The following is a 27,914-nucleotide window of genomic DNA, read 5'->3' as shown; positions in this document are numbered from 1 at the left end:
ACACATTTCAAAGCCACTGATACCCTTGTGCTACAGGGCTACACCCTCTTCCGAAAGGATGACCTGACTGGAGAAATTGACAAGGGAGGGATTACTGTGTTTGTCAATAACACAAACCATTCCTCTGCTCTCTCCTTGGTTACTGACCTACGAACAGTAGCCATTGCAGGTGGGTCAGAAGATCACTGACTGTTCCCTGCATTTAGCTCCATAGTATGCGATAGACTCTGAGGCTCTCGGACGTTATTGAGCAACTCTCCTGCCCATTTCTCCTACTGGGTAATTTCAATGCCCATAATGTATTATGGGGCTCAAACTATAACTGCCCCAGGGGTCGAGTCTTGGAGAACCTTGTGATGTCTCAGGAGCTGTGCATCCTCAACACGGGCAGTCCCACTCATTTCTTTCGCTGCTAGTGGGTCATTCTCAGCCATCAATCTCTCTTTCTGCTCTCCAGCCCTTGTAGACGCGGCACAGTGGGAAGCAACTGATGACCTTCATTCCAGTGACCATTTCTCGCTGTGGATCCACCTATTGGATGGAGGAATTGGTGAACAGAAGCCACCAAAATCTATGATCAGTAGGGCTAACTGGACACTCTTCCCCCCCTGCAGGTCCGGGGATTAGAATAGGCCCGCGGTATTCCTGCCTGTCGTACAAGGCGACTAAAAGGAGTTTCAACCGTTTCGGCCTTCCATTTGATGGTCCCCCTTGGGGTTTGACCTCCATTTTTCAAAATTCTACAGAAGTATGAGCCTTTTGGGGAAGGACACCTTACATGGTGTACCACTGGTCCTAAGTGCACTAAGACCTTGGCACTCAGCATTGCACTAGCGTTGCAACCATACCCACTATTCCTCAAATTGGGCCACAACGCGTGATGGGTTGTCCAAGTTACGCCCATCGTGCATCTCCATCTGCACCAGCGATCATGATGGACTTTCCATGGCACCAGAAATCCAGCATGGTAGCCAGCCCGTTGTGGTGGGGTCGTCATGTACCCTCTAGGTTGTAGCCCCCTGACAACACAGGGATCGTACTGCCGATACCTGAGCTGCACCCTCCCCACGTCGGCCAAGGAGTAGATGCCCGTCTCCTTGGGGCATCAGGACTCCCGGCAATGGTCATCCTGCCAGGTGGCCCTTGCTGCGGCTGGGTGGCGCCCGTGGGGAGAGCCCCTGGTCGGAGTGGGTGGTATCGGGGCGGACGTTTCGCAGATGAAACGTCAACATGTATCAGGTCGCTCTGCGGCCGAGTCTTTCAAAAGAAAAGGTACCGTTTCTAGTTCTGGTTCTCCTGCCCTTTCCCCCTTGGCCACTCCATGGGAGGAGGGACAGGCCCGCCGGCTTGGGGCGAAGTACTTCCCCCGCTATTTGGTCTGTTCTCGAACCGATGGGGGGGACGTTCGCCACCTCCAAGCCCATGTTCTTTGTTCAGCACATTGAGGACGTCTTTGGGGAAATCGAGGCTCTCAGCAAGATGCGTTCAGGGTCCATTCTTCTCAAGACCACCTCCGCCACACAGTCGGCGGCGCTCCAGGCGTGCGACCGCCTAGGGGACATCCCAGTATCCATTGTCCCACATCTGGCACTAAATAGGACGCAGGGGGTTATTTTTCATCGTGACCTCCTGCTACAATCTGATGAGGAGCTCAGGGCCAACCTGGAGCGCCGAGGCGTGCATTTCGTCCGGCGAGTCCAGCGCGGCCCCAAAGACCGTCGCATCGACACCAGGGCCTTTATCCTCGCCTTCGAGGGGACGTTCTCCCGGAGAAGGTAAAGGTGATGTGCTACCGGTGTGACGTGCGCCCTTACGTCCCGCCTCCTATGCGCTGTTTTAGGTGTTTGCGCTTTGGGCACATGTCATCACGGTGTGAGGCTGAGCCCCTTTGTGGCGATTGTGGACGTCCTCTTCGTGAGGAACATACATGCACCCCACCACCTCGGTGCGTTAATTGTCCTGGCGTCCACTCGCCTAGATCCTCAGACTGCCCCGCATATCAGAAGGAGAAGAAGATACAAGAAATCAAAACTTTGGATCGGCTCTCTTATTCTGAGGCCCGGAAGAAGTACGACCGCCTCCATCCCGTGTCATTGACCACTTCGTTCGCCTCAGTTGTGTCCACTCCTTCTGCGGTATCCTCACCCCTATCCTGTCCCCCCTCCGCCTCCTCCGCTCATCAGGGGGCTCTGCCTCCGCCTCCCAAATCCCTCCCTTCCAAATCCTCCTCCCCGTGGCCCCCACCCCCTCTGCCCCAGGGGCCACCCTTCCTCCTCCTCCTCCTCCTCCTCCTCCTCCTCCTCCTCCTCCCCCCCCCCCCCCTCACGCCACCTGAGAAGCGATCCTCTTCTCAGGCGTCCATCGAGGCAACGTTCCGGACCCCAGCTTCCGAGGTCCGGCGTTCCAAAACGGACCCCGCGTGTGAGGACCTTCTTCGGGTCCAGCCCACCATCCCTGTGCCTCCTCGGCCTTCCAAGAAGGCCTCCAAGAAGAAGTCTCTATCCCCCTCTCCACCCCGGCGCGTTTCGTCTGACGCTCCATCCGCGAGTCGCTGCTCCCGGCCGTCCTCAGTTTCGCCGGGACGCTCTGCTGCCAGGCGCTCCGCCGGCCTTTCGTCGGCAAATGATGCGGCCCCTCCTACACAACCAGGGACAGCGGCCGCGGCTGGCGATGAGTCGATGGAACCGGATCCGCCTCTCGTTGGTTGTAGCGTTGTTCCCTCGCAACCTGGCCCTCCGTGGCCGTCGAGGTGACCAGCTCTTCCCCAGTCTCGTTCCCCCAACCTTTTGACTAGCGATGGCGTTGTTTCATTGGAACATAAGAGGTATTCGATCTAATCGGGAGGAATTACAACTGCTCCTCCGCCTGCACTGTCCGCTCGTCCTTGGTCTCCAGGAAACCAAGTTGCGCCCGACTGACCGTATTGCCTTTACTCACTATACCTCGGAGCAGTATGACCTCACCCCTGTGGACGGTATCCCAGCTCATGGTGGGGTCATGTTGCTCGTTCGGGACGATGTTTATTACCATCCCATCCCATTGACCACCCCACTCCAAGCAATAGCTGTCCGCATTACTCTTTCTGCTTTTACTTTTTCAGTTTGTACCATCTACACTCCACCGTCATCTGCTGTTAGTCGGGCTTACATGATGCACCTGATCGTTCAGCTTCCCCCGCCGTTCTTATTGTTTGGCGACTTCAATGCCCATCATCCCCTTTGGGGCTCTCCTGCATCCTGTCCAAGAGGCTCACTCTTGGCGGATGTCTTCAACCATCTCAATCGTGTCTGCCTCAATACCGGCGCCCCGACTTTCCTCTCGGACTCTACTCATACCTACTCCCACTTGGATCTCTCGATCTGTTCTACCAATCTTGCCCGTCGGTTCGAGTGGTATGTCCTTTCTGACGCCTATTCGAGCGACCACTTCCCCTGTGTCGTTTGTCTCCTGCACCACACCCCATCCCCACGTCCTTCGAGCTGGAACATACTGAAAGCTGACTGGGGACTTTACTCCTCCCTGGCGACCTTTCCGGACCACGATTTTCCCAGTTGTGACAGTCAGGTCGAATACCTCACGGCTGTTATCATCAATGCTGCCGAACGTTCCATTCCTCGTACTACTTCTTCTTCACGTCGCGTTTCCGTCCCCTGGTGGAACGAGGCTTGTAGGGACGCTATCCGTGCTCGACGACGTGCTTTACGCACCTTTCGCCGCCATCCTACGTTGGCGAATTCTATTGAATGCAAACGACTCCGAGCGCAAAGCTGTAGAGTCATCAAAGACAGCAAAAAAGCTTGTTGGGCCTCTTTCACCAGCTCCTTTAACAGTTTTACTCCCTCTTCTGTCGTTTGGGGTAGCCTGCGCCGGCTGTCGGGCATTAAGGCCCACTCCTCAGTACCTGGCCTGACCTCAGGTAATGAGGTCCTTGTTGATCCTGTGGCTGTCTCCAACGCCTTTGACCGCTTTTTCGCGGAGGTTTCAAGCTCCGCCCATTACCATCCTGCCTTCCTTCTCAGGAAAGAGGCAGAAGAGGCTCGGCGACCTTCCTTCCACTCGCTGAATCTGGAAACTTATAATGCCCCCTTTACTATGCGGGAACTCGAACGTGCGCTTGCACTGTCTCGGTCCTCTGCTCCGGGGCCAGATGCCATTCACGTTCAGATGCTGGCACACCTTTCTCCGGCGGGCAAAAGCTTCCTTCTTCGTACCTACAATCGCGTCTGGACCGAAGGTCAAGTCCCCATGCGTTGGCGTGACGCCGTTGTTGTTCCTATACCCAAACCCGGGAAGGATAGACACCTTCCTTCTAGTTACCGCCCCATTTCTCTTACAAGCTGTGTCTGTAAGGTGATGGAGCGCATGGTTAATGCTCGGTTAGTCTGGATTCTTGAATCTCGACGACTACTTACTAATGTCCAACGCGGCTTTCGTCGCCGCCGCTCCGCTGTTGACCACCTTGTGACCTTGTCGACATTCATCATGAACAACTTTTTGCGAAGACGCCAAACGGTAGCCGTGTTCTTCGACTTGGAGAAGGCTTATGATACCTGTTGGAGAGGAGGTATCCTCCGCACTATGCACAGGTGGGGCCTACGCGGTCGCCTGCCCCTTTTTATTGATTCCTTTTTAACGGAACGAAAGTTTAGGGTACGTGTGGGTTCCGTATTGTCCGACGTCTTCCTCCAGGAGAACGGAGTGCCTCAGGGCTCCGTCTTGAGCGTAGCCCTTTTTGCCATCGCGATCAATCCAATTATGGATTGCATTCCACCTAATGTCTCAGGCTCTCTCTTTGTCGATGACTTCGCGATCTACTGCAGTGCCCAGAGAACATGCCTCCTGGAGCGCTGCCTTCAGCGTTGTCTAGACAGCCTCTACTCTTGGAGTGTGGCAAATGGCTTCCGGTTCTCTGAAGAGAAGACGGTTTGTATCAACTTTTGGCGATATAAAGCGTTCCTTCCGCCATCCTTACATCTCGGTCCCGTTGTTCTCCCATTCGTGGACACAACTAAGTTTCTAGGGCTCACGTTGGACAGGAAACTGTGTTGGTCTCCACATGTCTCTTATTTGGCGGCCCGTTGTACACGTTCCCTTAATGTCCTCAGAGTTCTTAGCGGTTCATCTTGGGGAGCGGATCGCACTGTCCTGCTTCGCTTGTATCGGTCCATAGTCCGATCGAAGCTGGATTATGGGAGCTTCGTCTACTCGTCCGCTCGGCCCTCCCTCTTACGCCGGCTCAACTCCATCCACCATCGGGGGATACGTCTTGCGACCGGAGCCTTCTACACTAGTCCTGTCGAGAGTCTTTATGCTGAAGCTGCCGAGTTACCATTGACCTACCGGCGCGACGTACTGCTGTGTCGGTATGCCTGCCGGCTGTTGTCTATGCCCGACCACCCCTCTTACGAGTCCTTCTTCGCCGATTCTCTCGACTGTCAGTACGGGTTGTATGTGTCTGCCCTGCTGCCCCCCGGAGTCCGCTTCCGTCGCCTGCTTCGACAATTGGATTTTGCCCTCCCTACCACCTTCAGAGAGGGTGAGAGCCCGACACCACCTTGGCTCCAGGCTCCGGTTCCTATTTATCTCGACCTCAGCTCACTCCCGAAGGAGGGTACTCCGGCTGCAGTGTATTGCTCACGGTTTGTCGAACTTCATGCTCGACTTGCCGGTCACACCTTTATTTACACCGATGGCTCCAAAACTGACGACGGTGTCGGCTGTGCCTTTGTCGTCGGGGCCGCCACCTTTAAATACCGGCTCCTCGACCAATGTTCCAGCTTTACGGCCGAGCTTTTTGCTCTCCATCAGGCCGTTCAGTATGCCCGCCGCCACCGCCATTCATCGTATGTACTCTGCTCTGATTCCCTCAGTGCTCTTCAGAGCCTTGGAGCTCCCAATCCGGTCCATCCCTTGATTCAACGGATACAGCAGTCCCTCCATTCTTTCGCTGATAATGGTGGTTCTGTCAGCTTTCTGTGGGTTCCCGGACATGTAGGAGTGCCTGGGAATGAGGCTGCGGATGCTGCAGCCAAGGCTGCGGTCGTCCTGCCTTGGCCAGCCTCCCATTGTGTCCCGTCATCTGACGTTCATGGGGATGTATGTAAGAGGCTTGTGTGGTTGTGGTGGGATGCTTGGTCATCCCTCCAAGGAAACAAGCTCCGGGCAGTAAAACCGCTCCCAACTGCTTGGACAACATCCTCCCGACCATCTCGGCGCGAGGAGGTCCTTCTGACCAGGTTGCGGATTGGGCATTGCCGGTTTAGCCACCGCTACCTGCTCTCCGGTGACCCAGCCCCGCAGTGCCCTTGTGGTCAGGCATTAACAGTGCGCCATGTTTTATTGTCGTGTCCCCGTTTTAGTCAATTTCGTGTTATCCTGTCCCTGCCATCTACTTTACCGGATGTTTTAGCTGATGACGCTCGAGCAGCTGCTCGTATTCTGCGTTTTATAACTTTAACTGGCTTGTCCAAAGACATTTAACCTTTTTACTTATTTTATCTGCGTCTTTGTCAGGTCCTTCTGATGTCCCCCCATCCCCTTGAGTTTTAGCAGATTCCATGTGCTCTAACACCAGTGACTGGGCGCTAATGACCTCAGCAGTTGAGCGCCCTTAAACCCTACCCAAAAAAAAAAGGACACTCTTCATTTAGCTACCTGTGTTTGAACACCATAACAGCATGCAGAAATGGGTGGACCACATCACACGAGTGATCCATCGTGGTGCTGACCTATCGGAGGATTTCCAGTTAACAGTTGTTTACAAATAGCAGCAGTGCTGAAACAGAGATGTCTCCAGCCAACACCCAGCGACATCGCTCAGATGACTGCAGAGCATTTTACTGCAGCTACGGCCATTGCCAGCCAGGATCTGGCATTTCACTGCTGCTATATGAATGCGGCATGGGGCAAGTTGAGCTTAAGATCCCACAATTCTGAGTCTTACAACTGCCCTTTCTCCATCTGGGAGCTGGAATCAGCTCTATCTGAGGCTTGTGATACTGCAACTGCTCACAACCAAATCCAGTAGTGCATGTTTAGACATTTGGCAGCAGCATCAAAGCAAATCCTCCTCAATTGTTTTAATCTGATATGGAAGACAGACAGTTTCCCAACTTGTGGGGAGAGGCAATTGTAATTCTTCTTCTCAAACCAGGAAAGGACCATCCATTTCCCAGTAATTACTGAAGCATCACCTAATGAGCTGTGCAGGAAAGACGATGGGGTACGTGGTTAAGAAACCTGGCAACTCCTTAGCCACTCTTTGTGGATTCTGGCGATTTCAGTCCACTGTCAACGTCACCCTAATAGAGGCCGCACTGTCAAAGTCACGTTAATAGAGGCCGCTATTCAGCAGGCTTTCCTATGTAAACATCACTGTGTCAGTATATTCTTAGATACCAGTAAGGTGTAGGACACTATTTGGAGACACAGTATTCTTGTACAACTCCATTTATGGGGCTTTCGTGGCCACTTCCCCATTTTCATATGGTCCATTCTGTCTAAGTGCCTTTTTAGGTCTCAAATTGGTGATGTGCTTTCAAACTGTTTTGAGCAGGAGAATGGTGTTCCTCGGGACAATGTTTAAAGTGTTACCCTCTTTGCCAGAGCTTGAAAGGGTGACTTGAAAATGACCCATCAGTTGCAGTTTACATTGTGGAGGTTAGAGGACTGGGCTGCAAATATGGGTTTTCAGTTTCCTGCAGGTGTGTGTGTGTGTGTGTGTGTGTGTGTGTGTGTGTGTGTGTGTGTGTGTGTGTTCGTTCATTCATTTTAATCACTCTCGTCTATTTTTAATTTTCCTGATTTGCATATGAGGGACACCATTCTACAATTTAAAGGCTCGGTGAGGTTTTGGGATCTCATTTTTGATTCCAAATTGTCACACCTGAGAGATGTGAAAACCAGAACCCAGAAGGCACTAAATATTGTAAAGTGCCTTAGCCACAGATCATGGGAGCATACATGGGCATCTGCTCCAGTTTTAAAGGACCTTTATGTTCTCATAGCTAGACTATGGATGCATAGTGTGTGGGTCAGTGAGGCCATCTCACCTGAAGATTATTGATACTGTCCACCATGAAGTGCTTAGGCTGGCCACAGGTGCTTAGAGGACCAGTGTCTCTGTACAGAGACTGGGGAACCACCACTCACCACCATCTGGTGGCAGCTCCTCATGGTGCCTCAGGCATCTAAGTTTCTCGCAGCTCTGACTTCACCTGCATACCATACCATGCTATTGCTTGTCCACCTCTGGAACGCCTTTTCTCAAAGTGTCCACCAGTGACAATACCATTTGGCATCAGCTTGCAGGGCGTGCTGGAGTCACTTGGTGTGGAGCATATGTGACCCAAAATTGAGGATTTTAACTGCCTGCCACCATCATTACTGCAATGGCCCAGTGTAATTTTAGATTTGGTGCAATACAGGAGAGACTGCACTCCTGCGCCTGTTTTTAATGGGATATTTTCTGACATTTTAAATGAGCACAATAATTATGTAGCTGACTTTACAGATGGGTCTAAATGGGAACTCCGTTGGTTTCTCTGGTGTCCTCCTGGATCGTGTCCTCAAGATCAAATTGCCTTGAGACTTCACTGTCTTCGACGCTTAATTATATGTGCTCTTGTGGCCACTGGAGCAGATGAGATGTTCTTCGTGTGCTAAATTCCTTGTCTGTTCTGATTCTCTGAGTGCCCTTCACTCTCTACAATTTTTGTACCAAACAGGTAAGTCATCCAAGACATCCTGCTCCAGCTGCAATGGCTGGGGAAGGTGGTGTTTTTCTGCTGGGTACCTGGATACATGGGTATTGTGGGGAATGAAAGGACAGATCTGGCAGCTAAGGAGGCATGCTGTTATCCTCGGTTATTTCAATGTACCAACCCCTGCATGCTGCAGCCTCACTGTAGAGGTACAGTGTCTTGCATTGATGGGAGGATGAGCGACTGGAAGTGACAGACAATAAGCTCCATCTATTAAAGCCCACAACACAGCCGTGGCATACCTCCTGGCCATGTCGACGGAGTGAGGTCCTCCTTACTTGTCCCTGCACAGGCCACAGCCCTATGACACATGACTTCTTGCATTGGTGAGAAGACCCTCCAATGTGTGATGCTTGTGGTGTGCAGATTTTATTAGACTGCGTTTTAGTGTCTGACCAGAGGGCAATGGCAGATTTGCCAATAGATCTGCCCTATGTTTAAAGTAACATTCAAATGAATGTGGTGAGAGTTTTAAGGTTTTGTGGTTTGTGCAACTTATTTCCTAAAATTTTGGGGAGATGTTCTTAATGTGTTAACAAGGTGACTGATTCTTCCATTTTTTTGTGAGTGGTCAGCGAGTCAAATTGCCTTGTGTCTTTCTTTTAGCACGTCTGTTGTTTTACTTCTCTTTTAATCCCATGTAGAGTGCATTTCACTTTTTCTCCCTTGTCTTAAGGCAGGATGACACATTGTGTGAGTGAATGGGAATGTGGTGGGAGTGAGTGAATGCTAGTAATTTTATCTGCTGGTGACAATTTTTGTAATTCTGTCCACATTAGTTTCTTTTAATATGTGTAACGGTGCTGATAACCTTGGGTGTTAAGTGCCCTCAGTCTGAATGACCTCACCAAAGTTTCCCCACATTAAATAACCCCAGTGAAACCATTTTCTACAGCTCCCACAATCCATACAACTACTTTCCTATGGCAACTCCCACAGTTTCCACTCATGATGTATAGCAGAGAAAAAAAAAAAAAAGATGTAATATATGAAACTAAAAAAAAAATTCTGAGCTCCATTTCCTTTATTTTACTATTAAAGGATGTAAACTCCAATAATGTGTTGAGTTTACTAAGAGTGTGAGATCAGTAATGTGTGATGGATGCATGTAAACAAAATGTTGGATAGAAGTTGTACCTAACCAAAATTCAAAACAAAAAGAGAGGTTTCCTAAATGTAAAGTCAGATTGCCAAATAGTCACTTGGGTGACAAGAAAAGACACACTAATATGGTTTTCCAAAGCAAAAGTACATAGTGTACATAAAGTCCGGGGACACTTTCAATTATTTATTGCACAAAAACCAAAAATTGTACAGATATCATACATATGTCATTTTGAAGAGAAACCCTGAAAGTTTTTCTTCATGTATACCACCACAGTGTAGTTTGGTAATTTGCCAATAGTCAGTGCTAGTTGCAAACATGGTGAGTTCAGGTGCGGAGCGAGCTGTGTCATGAAATGGCCTCCCCAATCACCAGATCTCATTCCGTGTGACTTTTTTCTGTGGGAACGCATTAAAGATCTGGTGTATGTACTGCCTCTACCACACGATGTAGCAGAGCCCCGGGGGGGAATACAGGAAGCAACTAAAACCGTCGATGATGCCATGCTGGGATTGGTATGGCAAGAATTTGATTACCGTATTGACATCTGCCGGGTCACTCTCTTCAAAGTGGAATATGTATGACATCTGTACGATGTTTGGTTCTTGTGCAATAAATAATTGAGTGTTCCTGGACTTTATGTACACTCTTTATATACAAAACTACTCATGGACGTGCACAGTTTGAGAGAGATCGAAAATTTAGTTTATACTAAACCTCCAATATAATAACCACTAACTGTATTGCAAAAGATATCAATAATGTGAAACAGACAAAAAAACAAAACAAAAATAAAATATAAATACAGTGTTAATGTCTAGACAAGCACTAAAATTACACTTGTTATTCTGCCCCCATGTTGGCAAAGAAAGACACACGTACTGCAAAGTCTGTTGTATTTCAGGATGCCAGATAATGATGCAGAGGCTGGGGTTGGGTTGGGTTGGGTTGGGTTGGCATCTATATTAGGTGGTGGAACTGGGTTGTTGGTCAGGAAGCTAGTAATCCGTAACCTTGGATGGAGTAGCAATGGAGTGGTGAGGGATGCCTAGTTGTCATTAGATGTTCAAGAAAACAGCATTGTTCAAACATTCATTTATTGCTCAGCAACGTACAATAGTCGTGATGAAGCTTGGAGGAGCCAGTGTACCCAAAGCCGAAGCTGTACACGGTCGGTGAGAAGGTGCTGTGGTCAGCTAGAGGCTGGTCACTCTCTGCCCCCGGTGTCACATGACTGGTGAAGTGATGATGGCAATGTTTTGACAAGGACTCTGACTCCAGCAGTGGGTGGCAACCCACAAGAGCAGTCACAAAGGCTAGAGACAGCCACATGATGGGGGCAACACTGGGGCCTGCAGAATCATGCCGTCAAAATGAGCAGAAGGGCAAGTGTACTGGCTCTCCTAGTTCACTGGTTCCACTGCAACATCTCAGCTGTTCCACTTGTGTGAACCATGGAAGTACATGTTAGCATGGCAATTGCAGGTCATGAATGGAATCGTTCATGAAATTTATGTAATGAATTACGTGGATATAGTTAACTTACCTCAGTGGACATCAGTTCTTCGCTAGTTTCGACAATTTCCAAGCAGTCTTTGAAGTTTTTGAAGACTTCAGCTCCTTCAGAATTTGTTTAATGCCACTGAAAAATTAGCATTTCATATAATGAATCAGCTTAGGAATGATGTCCATCACATGATATTTGCAACATCCAAAGTTTGATATTTCAACACTAATGTGATCTATACTATTTAAACATTCATAGAAAATGTTGCCCCATGAACTGTCCTTGTAGGGTTTTACTGCGACAATATTTTCCACCTATAAGAATAGTGAAGGCGCCTTTTGATGGGTATGATCAATGTCTTCTCTGTAGAGGAGCAGTAATCTCTAATAGATATCAGTAAAGAGTGTAGCATCTAAGATAAATTCCCATTCAGCTGGTGGCTGTCATACTGCATACTTGTGGCTACAAATGAGTTGTATTTATATGGGTTTGTTCTGTCCTTGTTTCGCTGTGACATAAATTCCGGTCATGTAAGCTACAACAGAGCTGCAACTCGGGCATCAAGCAAGCAGAATGCTCACCACCTGGCAGTTCTACCTTTCTGCTGTGACAATGAAATCACATCTACATTTGCAAGCCACTGCATGGAGTATGAATTTTCTGTTACACTCTCAAATAAAGGGAGGGGAAAAGATGGCTGTCTATATGCCTCTGTACAAGCTTTAATTTCTCATATCTTTGTGGTGCTTGCACAAAAATCTATTAGTGGCAGTGGAATCATTCTGCAGTCACCTTCAAATGCCATTCTCTAAATTTTCTCAATAGTATCTTGCAAAAAGAAAATAGTCTTCCCTTTGGGGATATCCATTTCAATTCACAAAGCATCTCCATAATACTTACATGTAGATCGAATCTACTAATAACAAATCTAGCAGCCTGCGTCTACATTGCTTTGATGTCTTCATTTAACCTTGCATGGTGGGGATCTCAAACATTGATTAGTTACAAAGAGTGGATCGCAGTACTGTTCAATACGTGGTCTCCTTTACAGATCCCCCCAGGGGACTCACAGTTCTTCATGGTGCCTGTGGGGCACCAAGCTGTTGCAGCCCATTCATCCTTCCTGGGCTGAATTTCCTTGCCTTGCCCTTACCCTCCCTCTGTGTCCTCACTCCTTCCTTGCTGCCTGCTCTTTCCCCTCTCTGTCTTCTTATGTGTGTTGATCTGGTTATCCCACTAGTGTCCTGTATTCCTTGTGGTTTTGTTCCCCTTGCCTTTTCTTTTTCATCCTTCCTTTTTGGTATTTTTGGTCCCCCTTTGGGGTTTGACCTCCATTTCTAAATTTTCTCTCCATAGTGTGACAACAGTTGGGACAGAACTCCTTCCCTAGCATCTTCGGTGTGGATTTCCCTCCCCCTTCCTTCTCCGCCATTAGACCCCTTCCATCCCACTAGGTCACCAGCACCTATCCCCCGTTTCCCGCGTCTCCTCGAGGGGCGGATTTACAGCTTTAAATTAAATTGTTGTTTGACCGACTCCTGGGAGGCCATCCCCTGTCTAATAAACTTTACACAATTGAGGAGACTTGCACCACATGACATTCTTCCTTCTGTCTCACCTGCTGGGAATGTACCATCATCTACTGTCTTCATGTTGGCTATACCAGGTTGACCCATGGTTTTTTACTCTGCAACGAGCCCCCTCCCCCCTCCCAACTCTCCCCCACCCCTTTGTAATTGCCGGGCTCCCCTCACAATGATCAATATTTTGCTGGACTGCCCCTGCCTTTCTTGGCCATTTGTATTAAATATGCTCTCCAACATTCCTTATCTTGGGTGTTAGTGGATGGCCCTCACATGCTTACAGCTGTCCTCAGTTTTCTTCGTGGAAGTGGTCTGTCCATTCAGGTAGAAGTCCTTGAGTTTTTCCTCTGGAATTTCAGTCCCTCAGTTGGTGTTGGTTATGGAGGCCTTGGTCTTGTCTCCACACCAGCCAATTTCTCCGTGCCTTTTTCCCTAAAATTTATCTGGTCTGTTGTGCAGTTTGTTTCCCCTTTTCCTTTTTCTCCTTTCGCTGGTGTTGTCTCGTGTGTGTGTGTGTGTGCCCTGCTGCTCTCCCTGTTTCCACTCAACCCCTCCTGCTCTTTCCTCTTTCTTCTGCCCTGATGTCCCTTTTCTCTCTTCGTTTGCTTTTTATCCCTTCCCCTTGACTGGACTGTGCTGTTTGTGATGTTCCTCCCTTGATTTCTGCCATCTTAGGTAATGAATGGGACCGATGACCTGACTGTTTGGTCCCTCTCCCCCCCTCCCCCCTCTGCTGGCCATCATCAAACCAACCAACCAACCAACCATCCATAACAGATGAACCACACTTTGCTAAAATTCACCCAATAAACCAAAGATGAACACTGGCCATCTCTACTACCATCCTTGTGTGCATGTTCCATTTCATATCACTTTGCAATGCTACACATAGATATTTAGTTGATATGAATGTGTCAAAAACCACACTACTGACATTTACATCTACATCTAAATCTGCATGGATACTCTGAAAATCACACTTACGTGTCTGGCAGAGGGTTCATCGAACCACCTTCACAATAATTCTGTTATTCTAATCTTGAACAGTGCGTGGAAAAATGAGCACCAATATCTTTCTGTGCAAACTCATGATTCCCTTTATCTCAGTATGATGATTTTCCTCCCTATGTAGGTCAGCGTCAACAAAATATTTTCGCATTTGGAGGAGAAAGTTGGTGATCGAAATTTCGTGAGAAGATCCTGCTGAAACAAAGAACACCGTTGTTTTAATGATGTCCATCCCAAATCCTGTATCATGTCAGTGATGCTCTCTCCCCTATTTTGCTGTAATACAAAACGTGCTGCTCTTCTTTGAACTTCCTCAATGTACTTCGTTAATCTTATCTGTTAATGATCCATTACCACACAGCAGTACACCAAGAGAGGATGGACAAGTGTAGTGTAGGCAGTCTCTTCAGTAGATGTGTTAAATTTTCTAAGTGTTCTGCCAACAAAACTCTGTGTCTAGTTTGTCTGATGCTATATTTGAAAATTTCTATTGTCACCCCTATGTGGTGCCAGGCTGTGTGCTAACTACTTGATGCCATGTAGCAATACTTGTATCAGCTGGTTGCTTCTACTGTAAGTACCTAGCCAGCCCTTGTCTGACCTGCTTCCATGAGGCTCTTGCATTACTGGTAGTGGTGCTTTATTCAGCCATGCTAGGTAAATTAGTTGCAGTGCAACAAAGTTAAAGATACGTGTACACTAGTTGCAGTCCAATTTTTGGTGAATATTGAAGAGGTGAGTAGACTGCCTCAGACCTATAAGCCTCTACCATCGCTGTAAGATAACCATTTAGATAAAAGAGACAATGTTGGAAAACTGGACTAAACCTGTCAGGTTGCACTCAGCTGATTCTTTCTGACAATTTTGAAGAGGACCCCCAAACAGCTTTAAAAACAGAGAAGCCAACAAGCCCTGCACATAATCTACTAACTGCTGCAGTTTCCCCAGTACATTGGAAGGCAAGGGACAGGAAAATCCTTCACTAATAAATGGCTCCCACTCTATAGTATAACAGAAATCAGTTCAGATCACAGGTAGAAGAGTATACTGTTGACGCATAAGGACCCATATTCTTGTATCTTCAGGAGACATCTTAGAGTGATACTGTTTTAATAAGGGGCAATGTCCTTAATAGTAAGTAGGCCTTCAGTGGCTAAGAGATAAAAGGGAGACTGCCTAGCTTTATTAATGATTCATGCAATTATTCACCTCCCCCTTTCACCACCAGCCAACATGTTGGAATCATGGTGTGCAAATCATGGTGTGCATGTACGTGTGTACCATTGGGCTACTGTATATTCCACAGATCTACCACTACACAATGTTCTAAGTGAAAAGATGGGTCCCCCCTTCATTTTATTTCAATGTGTGTAATTACGGCCACGGTATCGAATGAAAAGTATCAATACTGTACTCGTGAGTAGTATCGGTCAAAAAGTATTGTACTTCTGAAGGTATCGACAAAAAAGTATCGATACCCCCAAGTTATTGATGCTTTTGGTATCAATAGATTTTTCGAACAAAATGCGAACATTTACAAAATATTATCATAGAAAAATTGAAAGTATTAATGCTTTGAGGTATGTTTCCAAATTTTCTATGAAGTTCTTTTGTATAATTTGTACTTCATATCATACAAATTCAACATCTATCCATATTTTGAGATTTCAGAAATTTAAATGAACTTCACAACTTCCAGTCTAGTCGTAAGATACAACTGGTAAGCAATAATCTAATGCACAACACACAGTACAGTCTGCTCCATACAGCATAATACGTGCCTACGTAGAAGATACACGGCGATTCCTATGAATGTTTTAACATTGAAAATAATAAGCAATATTTCAAGTAATCAAACAATTTATTTAGTATAAATATTTCACAATATGAAATGCAAATTATGGTTATATATTTCTAACCTACCATTCTTCCTCTGCACAATCACTTAAAAATAGAAGTTTATCCAACCGTTTTGGTGATAGCCTGTTTTGCGTTTTAGACATAGTACTGTCTGTTTTAGAAAACGTTCATGAAAGAGGAAGTGGCTTAACCTGGTGTCTTGAAAATGGATGTTTTTGAATCTGGGATCGAGTAAGCAAGACATGGCTACTAAATGACTATCTTCCACTTGTCTAAACCTGTGCTGAATCTTCTAAGGGTTCCTGCCACCCAGTCACTAGACAAATTCAAAGCATCTATTTGTGTTTTTAAACAGTTGATCATCGGTATAATTTTACTGATTGTCACATACTGCTCTCCGGATATTTCTTTAGAAACGTATTCCAATGACTTCAAAACATGAAGCAGATCTTTAATATTGTGCATTTATATGGCCAATGGAGTAGACGGTGCTTTCTCATTAAGCATCAGAATTTGACGCACGAAAGGAGCCAGTTTGATATGCCTCTCAAGCATATAATATACAGAATTACGACGAGTCTTTACATCTAAGATCGACTTCAAAGTAGTTCCAGTTTGTTCTTGCCTTAATAAATCACTCTGAATCACGCTTGACTTGAAATATTTAACATCTGTTACTTCATTACACAATAAATTAAAATCGTTGATTGACAGTTGATTCAGCAATAAGATTAATGGTATGGGCAAAACAAGATAAATGTTTCCCTCTACCTATTAATTTTGTAATACCGGCTACCATATTTGCACCATTATCAGTAATAATAGTGGTGATTTTCTCAGGTTTGATATTCATTCCTCGACAAATTTCTTGCATCTGTTCAGAAATGTAGTCGCCAGTACGCCGTTGATCCAGTGTGAAGTAAGTTTATTATTATCAGAATAGTGGGCAGTGACACCTAAATAACTAGTGGTAGTCATTATCTCGGTCCATACATCACAGGTTAGTGAGATATGATTTAAAGTTTCGAATTTCAGTTCAATTTTTGGTCGCGTAACTCTGTAGGAACTGTCTAGATTTTCTTTGTGTGTAAGCTCTGAATCTTAAAAGATGGACAAACCTGACACATCAATTTCCAGAATCCACGACCTTTAACAATGTCGAATAGTCGTTTGTCCACACAAATAAAATAGAGACAATTTGCGCTACAGGGAGTTTGCTCTCCCTCCTTCCTCATACTATAGCTTTCTCTGTAGTGTTTCTCCAATGGAAAGTTGCTTCATTTTGTTAGATGGTCTGCTTTCTGCGTCCGTTGAATTATCTGATGATTACACAGGGTTGAAGACCTTATCCCCAGAAGTGACGTCAATGTCGATAGGCTCACTGGGCGATGGCGATGATTGTTGTTGCTCTTTTATCTTCAGCCATTTTGGTGGTAACTTGATTGTCATGTGCCAGGTTTCCTTTTTCACTGAAAAATACAGGAGGAGTGGATTTTTTTTAAACAAAAAATAAAAACTTCCAGTGTAGAACACCTCATACATGTGCTTTTTCAGCCGGCCACTGTGGCGAGCAGTTCTAGGCGCTTCAGTCTGGATCCGCACTGCTGCTGCGGTCGCAGGTTCGAATCCTGTCTTGGGCATGGATGTGTGTGATGTCCTTAGGTTAGTTAGGATTAAGTAGTTGTAAGTCTAGGGGACTGATGACCTCGGATGTTAAGTCCCATAGTGCTTAGACATTTGAACCAGTTTGTGCTTTTTCCTCTATTCTCAGATAGACGATGATTTAGTTTTTTTCTAAATAAAAATGAACTAGTTTCAGAAAAAGTAAAAATCTAAAAAGTATAATATTCTAAGAATATTAGTAAATTTACCTCGATATTGTGCTTGTGGGATGCTTTTGCAAATGTTTCTTCATATTTGATGTATTCCCCGATGATTTTAAGGTTTTGAAGCAAATTTTTCATTTCACTTCATTGGTGTTTAAGCGAGTGTAATAATTTTCACAGGCGCCATCCTAGGTGTGCATGCAAACCACTTGCTGAAAACTGACAAACCAATTTTTATTTTCAAGAAAGCCAAATTGTTCATTTAACATTTCTAACACAAAGTACCACGTGTGGACATATAGTATTTTGTTAGTGTTTTGAATAGCCGGTAGCGTTGCAACTGTGTTGCCAGCCTAATCTTTGTGGCGCCGCAGTCGCATTGCGTCAGTGTCAACAGTCTGAGCTCTAGAAAGTACTCGCTACCTACCATGAAGTACTCATTGAGTAAAAGAATCGATTGCAAAATGTCGAGTAGAAAAGTATCGTTATCGATTATCAATACTTTTTTCTATGTCCCTACGTGTAATATGCTGCGATGTCCTCCAGTTGTCTGCCCTAGACATTGAGCTTTTGATAACATCTTGATATTAAGAAACACATTTTTCAAACATAAGGCGAAGTATATACTTAAGCACTGTTACGGGGTCAGTAATCGACAACAACCTATAGGGGCAGTTTCAAATTCTTACACAAAGTACTCAATGTGGAGTAGTCAATATGCTGCCACGTGAACCCTATTTGATATGGATACACATGCCAGATAAAACAGTACCCAGATGAAAGCTACAAAATATGTACAATAAGGATAATTTGATGCTGGATTGACTGTATTAGTGACACATGTGACTGTATTCCTGAAGCATCTGTCTTCCAGCTAACTAAGAGAATAACTTGTCTACTATTTAAGTAAATATTTCTGCTTTACAATTGGGTTCAGATGTTGGCCACCTAATGAAAACTTTGCCACCACTTTTTGGTTGGTGGCAGCAAAATCTATCAGAATGGGTAGAGATTGTGACAACTGTTCTTGAGAACTGGAAACCATACCGTTAAACAAACATGAATATTGGAGGATTCTGTGGAGAGGTGAAAGATGCATTGTTAATGCTATAATGACAAACTTCTCTCTTGTGACAAATGAGGGATGTGTGGTCCAGACTGTGGCAAAATATTTTGCTATTAGGTTTCCATCATTGCCAAGTGATTGTTGAAAGGAGCTTTTGGAACCACAGTTCCACCAATAATGCAATTTACAACTGCCTTTCACCATAGGAAAGCTGAATTCACCCTAATTTGTGATCCCAACACTGCACCAGGCTATGACGAAAACCAGTATGTGTTGTGGGCACCTCAGTGAGAAAACTAAAGAAGTCCATCAACCTGTTAATGCTATATGGGAAACAGGACAGATTCCTGACTTCTGGGAGGAACATCCTGTATTTATCCTCCTCAGAAAACTGAAGTACCAAACTTGTCCTAGTAATTATTGTAGTTTTTCTTCCACTACCTGCTTTAACTGATGGTCAGACAGTCAACTGATTATGGGCCTGGTTCTTAGAACCCAGATAATACTTTCTCCCTCTTCCTTTTATTTGTTGTTGATCTGTGGTACTACTTAGTCACAATATCCACAAACAAGTCCACACGAGAATCTTCTGTGGCACATGTTCATGTTTTATGGTTTTTCCTCTCGCTTCATTGTTTTAGATGATCTGGTGATGACCTGTCAGAATGTTGTTTTATAAGAGACAATTGAAGTGGCTTTCTCAGAATGACCTTTTTTTTTAACAGCTGTAGGTAATGTTATATCCATAGCAAAGACACCCTTCAGTGGTCTTTGTTCATTTATTACTTTCGAATTTTCAGTTCACATTCTTAGCCTGGCAACAAGTCAACAGTTAGAAGGCTAGAAAAGTAAGCACTAAAGCTTGGCTCAAAGTTTTTCGACAGAAAAAATTGTTTCTCTTTTCACTGTTACATTCATGATTTTAATGTCAATGCCTGTACTGAAGGCGCCATTTTAAAAATGCAATGGTTTTTTTTTTTATTTTTATCAGAAGATTATGTGGTCTTCATGCATGGAGTGCCTGGAAACTTCATTCCACACAGTGCTTCATATGTTAAAGTGCATTGTTACTGGTATATGGGAACAGATTGAACTTGCCTGTTCCAATTTTATATAGCTGTATGGTACATAGATGATTTTGGATGCACATTGTATGAATGTTGGACCATGAGATCTGAAGGAACTGGATGAAATCCATTGTGACTAAATCACGCAGACCAAGGTGCATTTAGTACAAGGCCCACTCCAAACATTAGGCAGAGGCTGGCAAACTGGAACTTGAGTCGGGCAGCAACTCCTCATGATGTGGGAAGCATACAAATCATACAACGTACGCCAGGCACCTTCATTTCATTCTGTTGCTAGTGTAGTCATGGTAAGACTTTCATTAACTGTGTTCAAGCAATTAGTTCTTATGGGGTTTGTGCAAAGAACTGATTTTCAGAAATGAGAGTGAATGTTGAAGTAAATAATGACTTGGACTTCTCAAGAGTCCCAGAATTATTGGAAATTTAATGAATTTCAGAAAATTGAGCAGTCCCAATATATTTTCTTAGGTATTTGGTTTATAGTATTTTAGAGGAGCACAACAATTTTAAAATAGACTCCCTCAGCTCCATGCCTGTCTTCAGGCTTTTCCCATGAGAAACCTTAGCCATGTAAAACACTTAGTAATACAGAGTTGTGTAGACAGTGAAGCAGAGGAGCTGTGAATGAAGGAAGAACTTTCTCATTTGCTCATATTCCATTAGTGGTCTTCTGATCTAACAGCAATAGGACCTCCTATTCCTCCCAAGACAGCAGCACGAGCACATTTTCTGCTGGCCACCAGACGACATAGGAGTAAGGTGAATTGAGTGAGCTGAGAAAACAACTGTGCATGGCACGTGCGCATGCGTGCGCGCGCCTCTTTACAGTTCAGTGAGTACATCGAAGGTCCTGATGTCAAATGACCTAGACATCACCCCCAGCACGACACAGTTGCCGCAAGTGAAACCATCTTGCAATGCCCAGAGTACAGTGTCTGATATTATAGGAAACTAATAAAGCAACTGCGGGTGTAGAGTTTTTTAATTTTTTTATGACTAGTTCATACTGTTGTTGTAATTTTCTTAAGCTTGGAAAAATGTTGTTGGGTAAGGGAGTTGACTAATTTCTTTCTTTGTCAGTTGGCAGCACTGTTCTTACTCTAGAGTACGTACTCAACAAATTTTTTGCGTATAAAAATTTTGATATGTATGATTTGCTTTTTTTTTGTGCAGGATTGTTGCTCTGGATCTTAAGGGATTTGGTGACTCAGATAAGCCAGCCTGGAGGAGGAGCTACCGTGTTGACACATTACTGGCAGAACTGAAGGAACTGATAACGGCTCTTGGAACCTCAAGCTGTACAGTTGTTGCTCATGACCTTGGGGCATTATTATGTTGGTACCTTGCACACCAATACCCTGATATTGTTGAAAAATTTGTGTGCATATCGTGTCCTCACCCAAATGTTTACTGGAGTACAGTTCCAAGAGAGAGTGTTTTCAACTCGAGGTAAGCGTTTTCCACCTAATATTACTTTGTATCAACAGAAGTTTGTTGAATTACCTAGTTTCTTTTCTGGTGTTGCAAATGAATGATACAAGTGTGTTTAGGCCTGAAATGGAGGATGATGAATTTTATCCATAGTGGATGCTGTTGAACTCTGTGGCTGTTCCTTTATAGGGTGTAGAAAAATTTCCGCTACCAGTCACAATAAAAGGTTATTTATTTGTCACATGATCGGTTTCAGGCTTGTGCTCATCCTCAGGTGTTTATATTGCTGGAGATCACTGTATAAATACAAAAAAAAATTGCTGGTGACTAAACAGATAAAAGTGGGACAATTGTAAGTGGCAAGGCAGCATTTGTCAAAAATTTATCTGTACGTACATAAAGATGAAGCATCATTATTATAGTGATGACAGTTTTTCCACTTAGTTGCACACTTAACAGTTTCATGTCCATATTTCAGTTTTATAAAGTTTAGCTGCATATTTCACTATTAAGATGTGCACTCATGAAATACACTGTGTTTACATACAAACATGTGGGCTATGGTCTAATAACTCAGGCGTAGCTGGTGTAAAGATGTTGCTCATCCAGAAACATGTAGGTTATGGTCAAAGAACTTAGCCACAGGAAGTGCAAGTGTGTTGCACATGTAGAAACTTAAAAAGCTATTATAGACTGCAAAGTTTTTTGATACACATTATGAAATTTTTTGATCCACATTTTTGTCGGAGAACTTAGATCTAGAAAGTACAATGATGTTACACACATGAAATTTTGAAAGCTATTACAAATTATACAATGACAGTTACAGCTTGTGTTTGCCATATTATTTTTACAAATCACGGTAGTGACACTTTAACTGCTGTATGACTGCTACATTGAATTTCCATAGAATATTACTTTGTTATTATATCAGAGGATAATTAGTTTTTGTTTTTGAATATTTCATGAAATATGTGAAGATAAGATTTGTTTTTGCAAGCTCCACTTGTTTGTTGAGAATAGGGTCTGGTGAGTTATATCCACAGCTCTCTCACCAGACCTTACTCTCAGTGAACAAGTGGAGCTTGCAAACAAGTTGTTTGTGGCACTGAGAAATTTGCAGAGAACAATGTGGGGCTTTACTGATGATAGAAATGAGAGAGAGTAAAAACTAGTTAAAAAAAGAAAGTCTTATACAAGTAAGGAAAGATGTAGGAAAAATGGGGAGAGAGCAGACCCAAAAGTGACTAAATTGCTTTCCTGTGGGTGGAGGGGGCACTAGTTTGGTTTTCTGTAGGATGCAACTACTATACCCTGTTGTGAATTTGACACTGTTGTCTATAGGATGTGCCATTTGGTCGGAGAATTTGTTTTCGTAACTACCAGTAAAAAGTCAGGGGTGGGGGGTGCAGGTTCAGTGAGTTGGTTTGTGCTTGTCAATTTCTGACCAACGATTGTCACTCAAAACTGAATTGTGGTTGTGGTAGAAGGGTCAATCTGTTAACATGCAGGTATCCTCGTTTTGGGGAAAATGAATGTTACTCATTAATATGCACTTAGGAAAATAACTTTAAAATCGATAACATTCATAGCTTGAACTGCATTAGTTGGTGTTTCCAAAATGTGAGTGTACTACTGCTCCCTCAGTGTACACAGTGTGTGTGTGTGTGTGTGTGTGTGTGTGTGTGTGTGTGTGTGTGTCCAGTACACAGCAACATCTACATGTATAATCTGCAAACCACTGTGAATTGCATGGCAGAGGGTATGTCACATTGTACCAGTTATTCTGGCTTCTTCCCAGTATATTCACATATGGAGTGTGGGAGGAATGATTGTTTAAATGCCTCTGTGCTTTCAGTAATTCTAATTGTATCCTCACAGCCTGTATGTGAGCAGTACGCAGGGCGTTTAGTATATTTCTAGAGTCATTATTTAAAGCTGGTTCTTGAAACTTTGTCAAGATAGTTTGTCTACCTTTGAGTCTGCCAGTTCAGTTCATTCAACAACTTAGTGACACTCTCTCATGGGTCAGGCAAATGTGGAACCATTTGTGCTGCCCTTCTCTGTTAGTCCTATTTGGTATGGGTCCCACACTCTTAAGCCATATTCTAGAACTAGTTCCTCTGCATGCTCATGCCCTGTGCTGAAGTTTAAAGTTCCTCATTGAGATTTAACATTACTGATGTTTTATCTAGTTTACTGAACATGTATATTTTTCTGCTTGTTTTACTTGTCATTTGTATTTTGGTAATCATGTTGCCAAAACTGCATCAGTCACTTACAACACTTTTGACGTGGACGTTCTCAAAGAGGTCAAGTTTATTTATTGCCATTAAAATGAATATATTTCAGGGTTACGAACTATCTGTTCTAAATAGTTTTCAGAGAAGGCATTTAGTAATGTTTCACAGGATGTCTTACATCATGCCCACCACTAATAAAACTGTAATCTTCCCAATTGACTGTTGGGTGATTAAATCCTCCACCAATGAGTACAATATGATTGAGGAACTTACATGCAAGTAAACTGAGGTTTCTGAAAGTCTTCAGTTATATCAAGAGATGAACCTGGTGGGCGATAGAAGAATCCAATTATTTCATGCACACCCCCGACACTGAGTCTCGCTCAAACAATCTGACACGTAGCTTCAGTTTCTGTCTCGGTGGGTTTGAGTTTGTCTACTGAGACAAATCCACCACCTCCATTTGCCTATCCTTTCAATTTACACTTAAATTTTCCCCAAAAATTTCACTGCTATTAATTACAGGTTTCAACCAGTTTTCTGTACCTAATATTATGTGAGCTCTGCTGCTTTTCAGCTGTGCTTCAAACTCTGGCAGTTTGTTGGGAATGCTTTAGCAGTTTGGCAGTTAACCGTTAGGACAGAAAGTAGCAGCCTAGTTTGTCACAAAACCTTCGAAGTCTCTGGTTTAGTCTTTCCATTTGACTTGGAACCAAAGGACCATAATCCTCTCTAGGGACAATGCTGCAAATAGTGAGCTTCATTGAAACTCCCTGTGCAAGGCTGGTGTTTTCAACCTTCTCTGCCAGTCACTGGAATGACCCAAGTATGACCTCAGATTGTACCGTGTAGGAATATTCTTTGATACTGGAAAAGCATATGACACTATGTGGTGGTAAAACATACTCATCTAGCTTCACAACTGGCCTTCTGTGGAAGGTTGCCATTTTTATGGTTGCCAATTTTATTAAAATTCTTCCTTTTAGAGTGCTCATTCCATCATCAAGTAGGAGGCATACTCTCGAGCAGTTTTATGCAAGAGAATGGTGTCCTTGTAAGGCACATATTGTTACCCTCAACATTGCTATAAAAGACACAACTTACACGGTAGTGTGTCCATTGAAGATGAAGATGTCTTTGTTGTCAGTTGTATGATGATCTACTCCACCTCCTGTATAGCTTCTACAGCTAATCAGCTACAATTGACACTTGACAGACTGGAGGATTGGGTACAAGACAGGTTTTAAGTTTTCAGCAGATAAAATAATGTTTTCATTTTAATCATCCGCCACAATTTTAATGAATCAGAAATATTTTTTAATCAGTCAGATTTCTGAGTGGCATTCGATCAAAGGCTCACATGGCTTCCACACTTGTGGAAACTTCGTGTACCAGCACTTACAGCCGTAGACTTTTTAAAGTATTCCAGCCTGAACGTTTGTCTAAAACTATTTTATGAAACATTTTTTCCAGTCCCGTTAGGATATGAGTGTATCATTTATGGTTTGCTATAACTTCATATGTAGATGTTGGACACAATACACTGTGGGTATCAGAATGACAACAGGGTGCTGAAGCTGTGAGCTATCACTTACTACCAGATGGCAGCTCCTGACAATACAACATTCCTTTAAAGCTAAGGCAGTCACATAATCTCCAACTTCCATCATTTTGCTCATCTCTAGCAGAGCCACTATTCGTGAACTGCCCATGGGTCAAAAAAGTCATTAGGGATCTGGACAAAGCACTTCTTAGCAAGACCAATGTAGATGCTATTGAGGTCCTCCTAGTGTTATCAAGCAAGTTGGCACAGTGGTTAGGCACTGGACTTGTATTCAGGACAACAGTAGTTAAAAGTCCTTGTTCAGCCATCCAGATTTTGGTGTTTTGTAGTTTCCCTAAATTATTTAAGGAAAATGTTCTGTATTCTTCAACATTCTGAAGTTGTGCTCTCTCTAGTGACATTGTCCTTGATGAGATGTTAAACTTTAATCTTCCTTCCTTCTTGTCTTCTACATTTTGGGCTTATTCATTTTATGTAATTTTTAACTCGAGACATTTTTGAGGTGGGCAGTGTTGGTAGTGGTGGGATATATGTGGATTTGGTCTCGTCACAGGTGGGTCCTTCTGAATGTTAAGTGACACATTCTGAAACAGGTGCTATTACATTTCCTTTGTGTACAATTATAAAAAATTGTTCTGTAAGGAGAAATTTTTCTTCACTTCACAAACTGGAAACATTCATATCCAGCTTGGGCACTGAGAATCATGTTGTTGGGCACCCTAGAAGAAATATCATCCATCATCATCATCATCATCATCATCATCATCATCTGTGCAGGTGTTCACACTTCGGGTTGCCACTTCTGATAATACCATAAGTGTTATTTTTAAAATGTAAGTGTACTTTGCAACATCAATATTATTTTTAAATTTATAAGTACATATCCACTTCCACATTCATTCATAAAATCAGTTTGTCATTTCTTTCATCTGTTTGCTCCTTCTGTGATGAATTTATTGGGTACAGACACTATATATCATATATCATCAAAAATTAAATTAAGTTTCCTGTATTATTTTCTTGTTATTACTACCTTGGCTATATTTGCTGCAACTTTTTTCAGCTGGCTTAGTTCATACTTCAGATTTGTGGATGTCTGTAAAATGGTGAACCTCCAGTGTCACTGTATTTTGAGACCTGCAAGAAATATATGCTACTGTTTCCTAATGCTGAATTGTTGCATCTAGCCACTGATTGCAGTATAGTGTAGATTATAAGTTCAAAGAAACATTCTTTCTGTGTAATCCTCATTAACAGGTTGATTAATCTTACAAATAAATTATGCTTTCGATTTATTGAAGTACATGTATGTCGTCTAAACAAAGTCTTCTACCAATCTGCATTTAGCATACTGTCTCAAACTAAAATTGTTTGCCAGTTATTTAAACCACCAATTTAACAGTACTGCATATTTGTTCCAAATATTCAGGGTGACCTATAAGAAAGTATGTGCACTTGTGTGCACATGCAGAGTATTTGTAGTTTCAAAGTAGTTCCATGGTCTGTAGGTTTTTAAACTGGAGCAAATAATATTTTTACTACTAATGCTTAATGTACATATTGTAGAAATGAAATTGCTGTTTTTAAGTATAAGAAAGTCTTAATTTGTAAACCTCTCGTACTTGAGGTGGGGGGTGCAGTTAACTTGATTGATGTTTGTAAAATATATGTCAATGTTTCAGCTGGATCAGTTTCAGTCAACTTCCTTACTTACCAGAAACAGAAGCCTTAAGAAATGGTCTGAGCATAATCAATCAGCGATACCCTCATCTTCAAAAAAAGAGTGATGCGGATGATTATCTTGTAGCAAACAAATATGCTTTTTCTAGGAAAGGTAAAACTCTGTTGATATTATTTGCTTTCACTTTCACTATCTCACAGCTTAATTGTTTCTACATGATGTAGTGGAAATGTTCCATTAATTTGTTAACCACAGGTAACTGTTAGTTTTATTATTAAGTGCTGTCTTGACTGGTATTGATCAAACATTTCTTCATGAGGTGTGGCCATGAAGTTTTGATTATTAGCCCAAAAAATAGTTAAAGTTCATATTTTTTTGTTTGTGTTGTGGGTCATTGCGTACCAGGACTGCAGACGTGTAGCTGCAAAGAAGCAAAACCTTAAACATCTTTTGAGATGATAATTAAAATTTGATTATATTTTGTACAAAAAGAGATGCGACTTTGGTTTATGGCTAAATCAGTGCTGGAAAGTGTTCTCTATTTGAGGGCTGCTGTTCGCAGAGAGATATATATACTTCGGCAAATTCATGATTTTGCACATAAACAATGTTCTAGCAAATTACTTGTCTGTGATATATGAAATGATAGTCTTAGAAGACCTGAAATTTCAACACAGTTTACAGTTAGCAGATGGTAAAGTTATATGCCGATATGAATATCCATGGATACATCTGCTGACTTCCATAGTAACAATTACTTTGCAGCAAAAACCTGCAGGGTTGCATATATCTTTGTGTCTATCTGCTGACACAACAAAATTTCTTGTGGGTTAAAAGCACACTGTCAATACTACAGTGAAGTTTTTGTTTACTTGAATTAAAAGTTCCCAACATACATCATTGAATGTAGTGGTACCACATATCTGTAATAAAGTTGGATAAAATCTTGGTCAGCCTGCATACACTGACCTTGTGTTGCTGCGAGCTTAACTTGGGTGAAATCTATTAAGCATATTCCCAAAGATGTATCTGCCTCTTATACCCTCAGTTACAGTGGTGTTCAGCTAAAAAGGTGAGTGGAGGGGCAAATGCACAGTAACAAGACAGTGCACCATGTGACGCTGAAGCCAATAGCATCATTCCATTATTTCAGTCTATTTCATGCATTGCTGAGTGTGGTGATGTTTTCT

General features: G+C 43.4%; 1 protein-coding gene across 2 annotated transcripts in view; it reads left to right on the top strand.

Annotated features, from left to right (window-relative positions):
• LOC126469673 (epoxide hydrolase 4-like) overlaps nt 1–27,914 on the top strand; it is a 97,718-nt gene that overhangs the window by 43,740 nt on the left and 26,064 nt on the right. For both annotated transcript variants that reach the window (XM_050096822.1, XM_050096821.1), the window contains 2 exons: nt 20,979–21,254; nt 26,726–26,877. In XM_050096822.1, coding sequence (XP_049952779.1) covers nt 20,979–21,254; nt 26,726–26,877 — 428 coding nt within the window. The remainder of the gene's footprint in view (nt 1–20,978; nt 21,255–26,725; nt 26,878–27,914) is intronic.

The sequence above is a fragment of the Schistocerca serialis genome, chromosome 3 (assembly GCF_023864345.2).
Source record: "Schistocerca serialis cubense isolate TAMUIC-IGC-003099 chromosome 3, iqSchSeri2.2, whole genome shotgun sequence".
Classification (NCBI taxonomy): domain Eukaryota; kingdom Metazoa; phylum Arthropoda; class Insecta; order Orthoptera; family Acrididae; genus Schistocerca; species Schistocerca serialis.
Note: the sequence above shows the minus strand (reverse complement) of the source record. Positions and strands in the feature narration are given on the sequence as shown.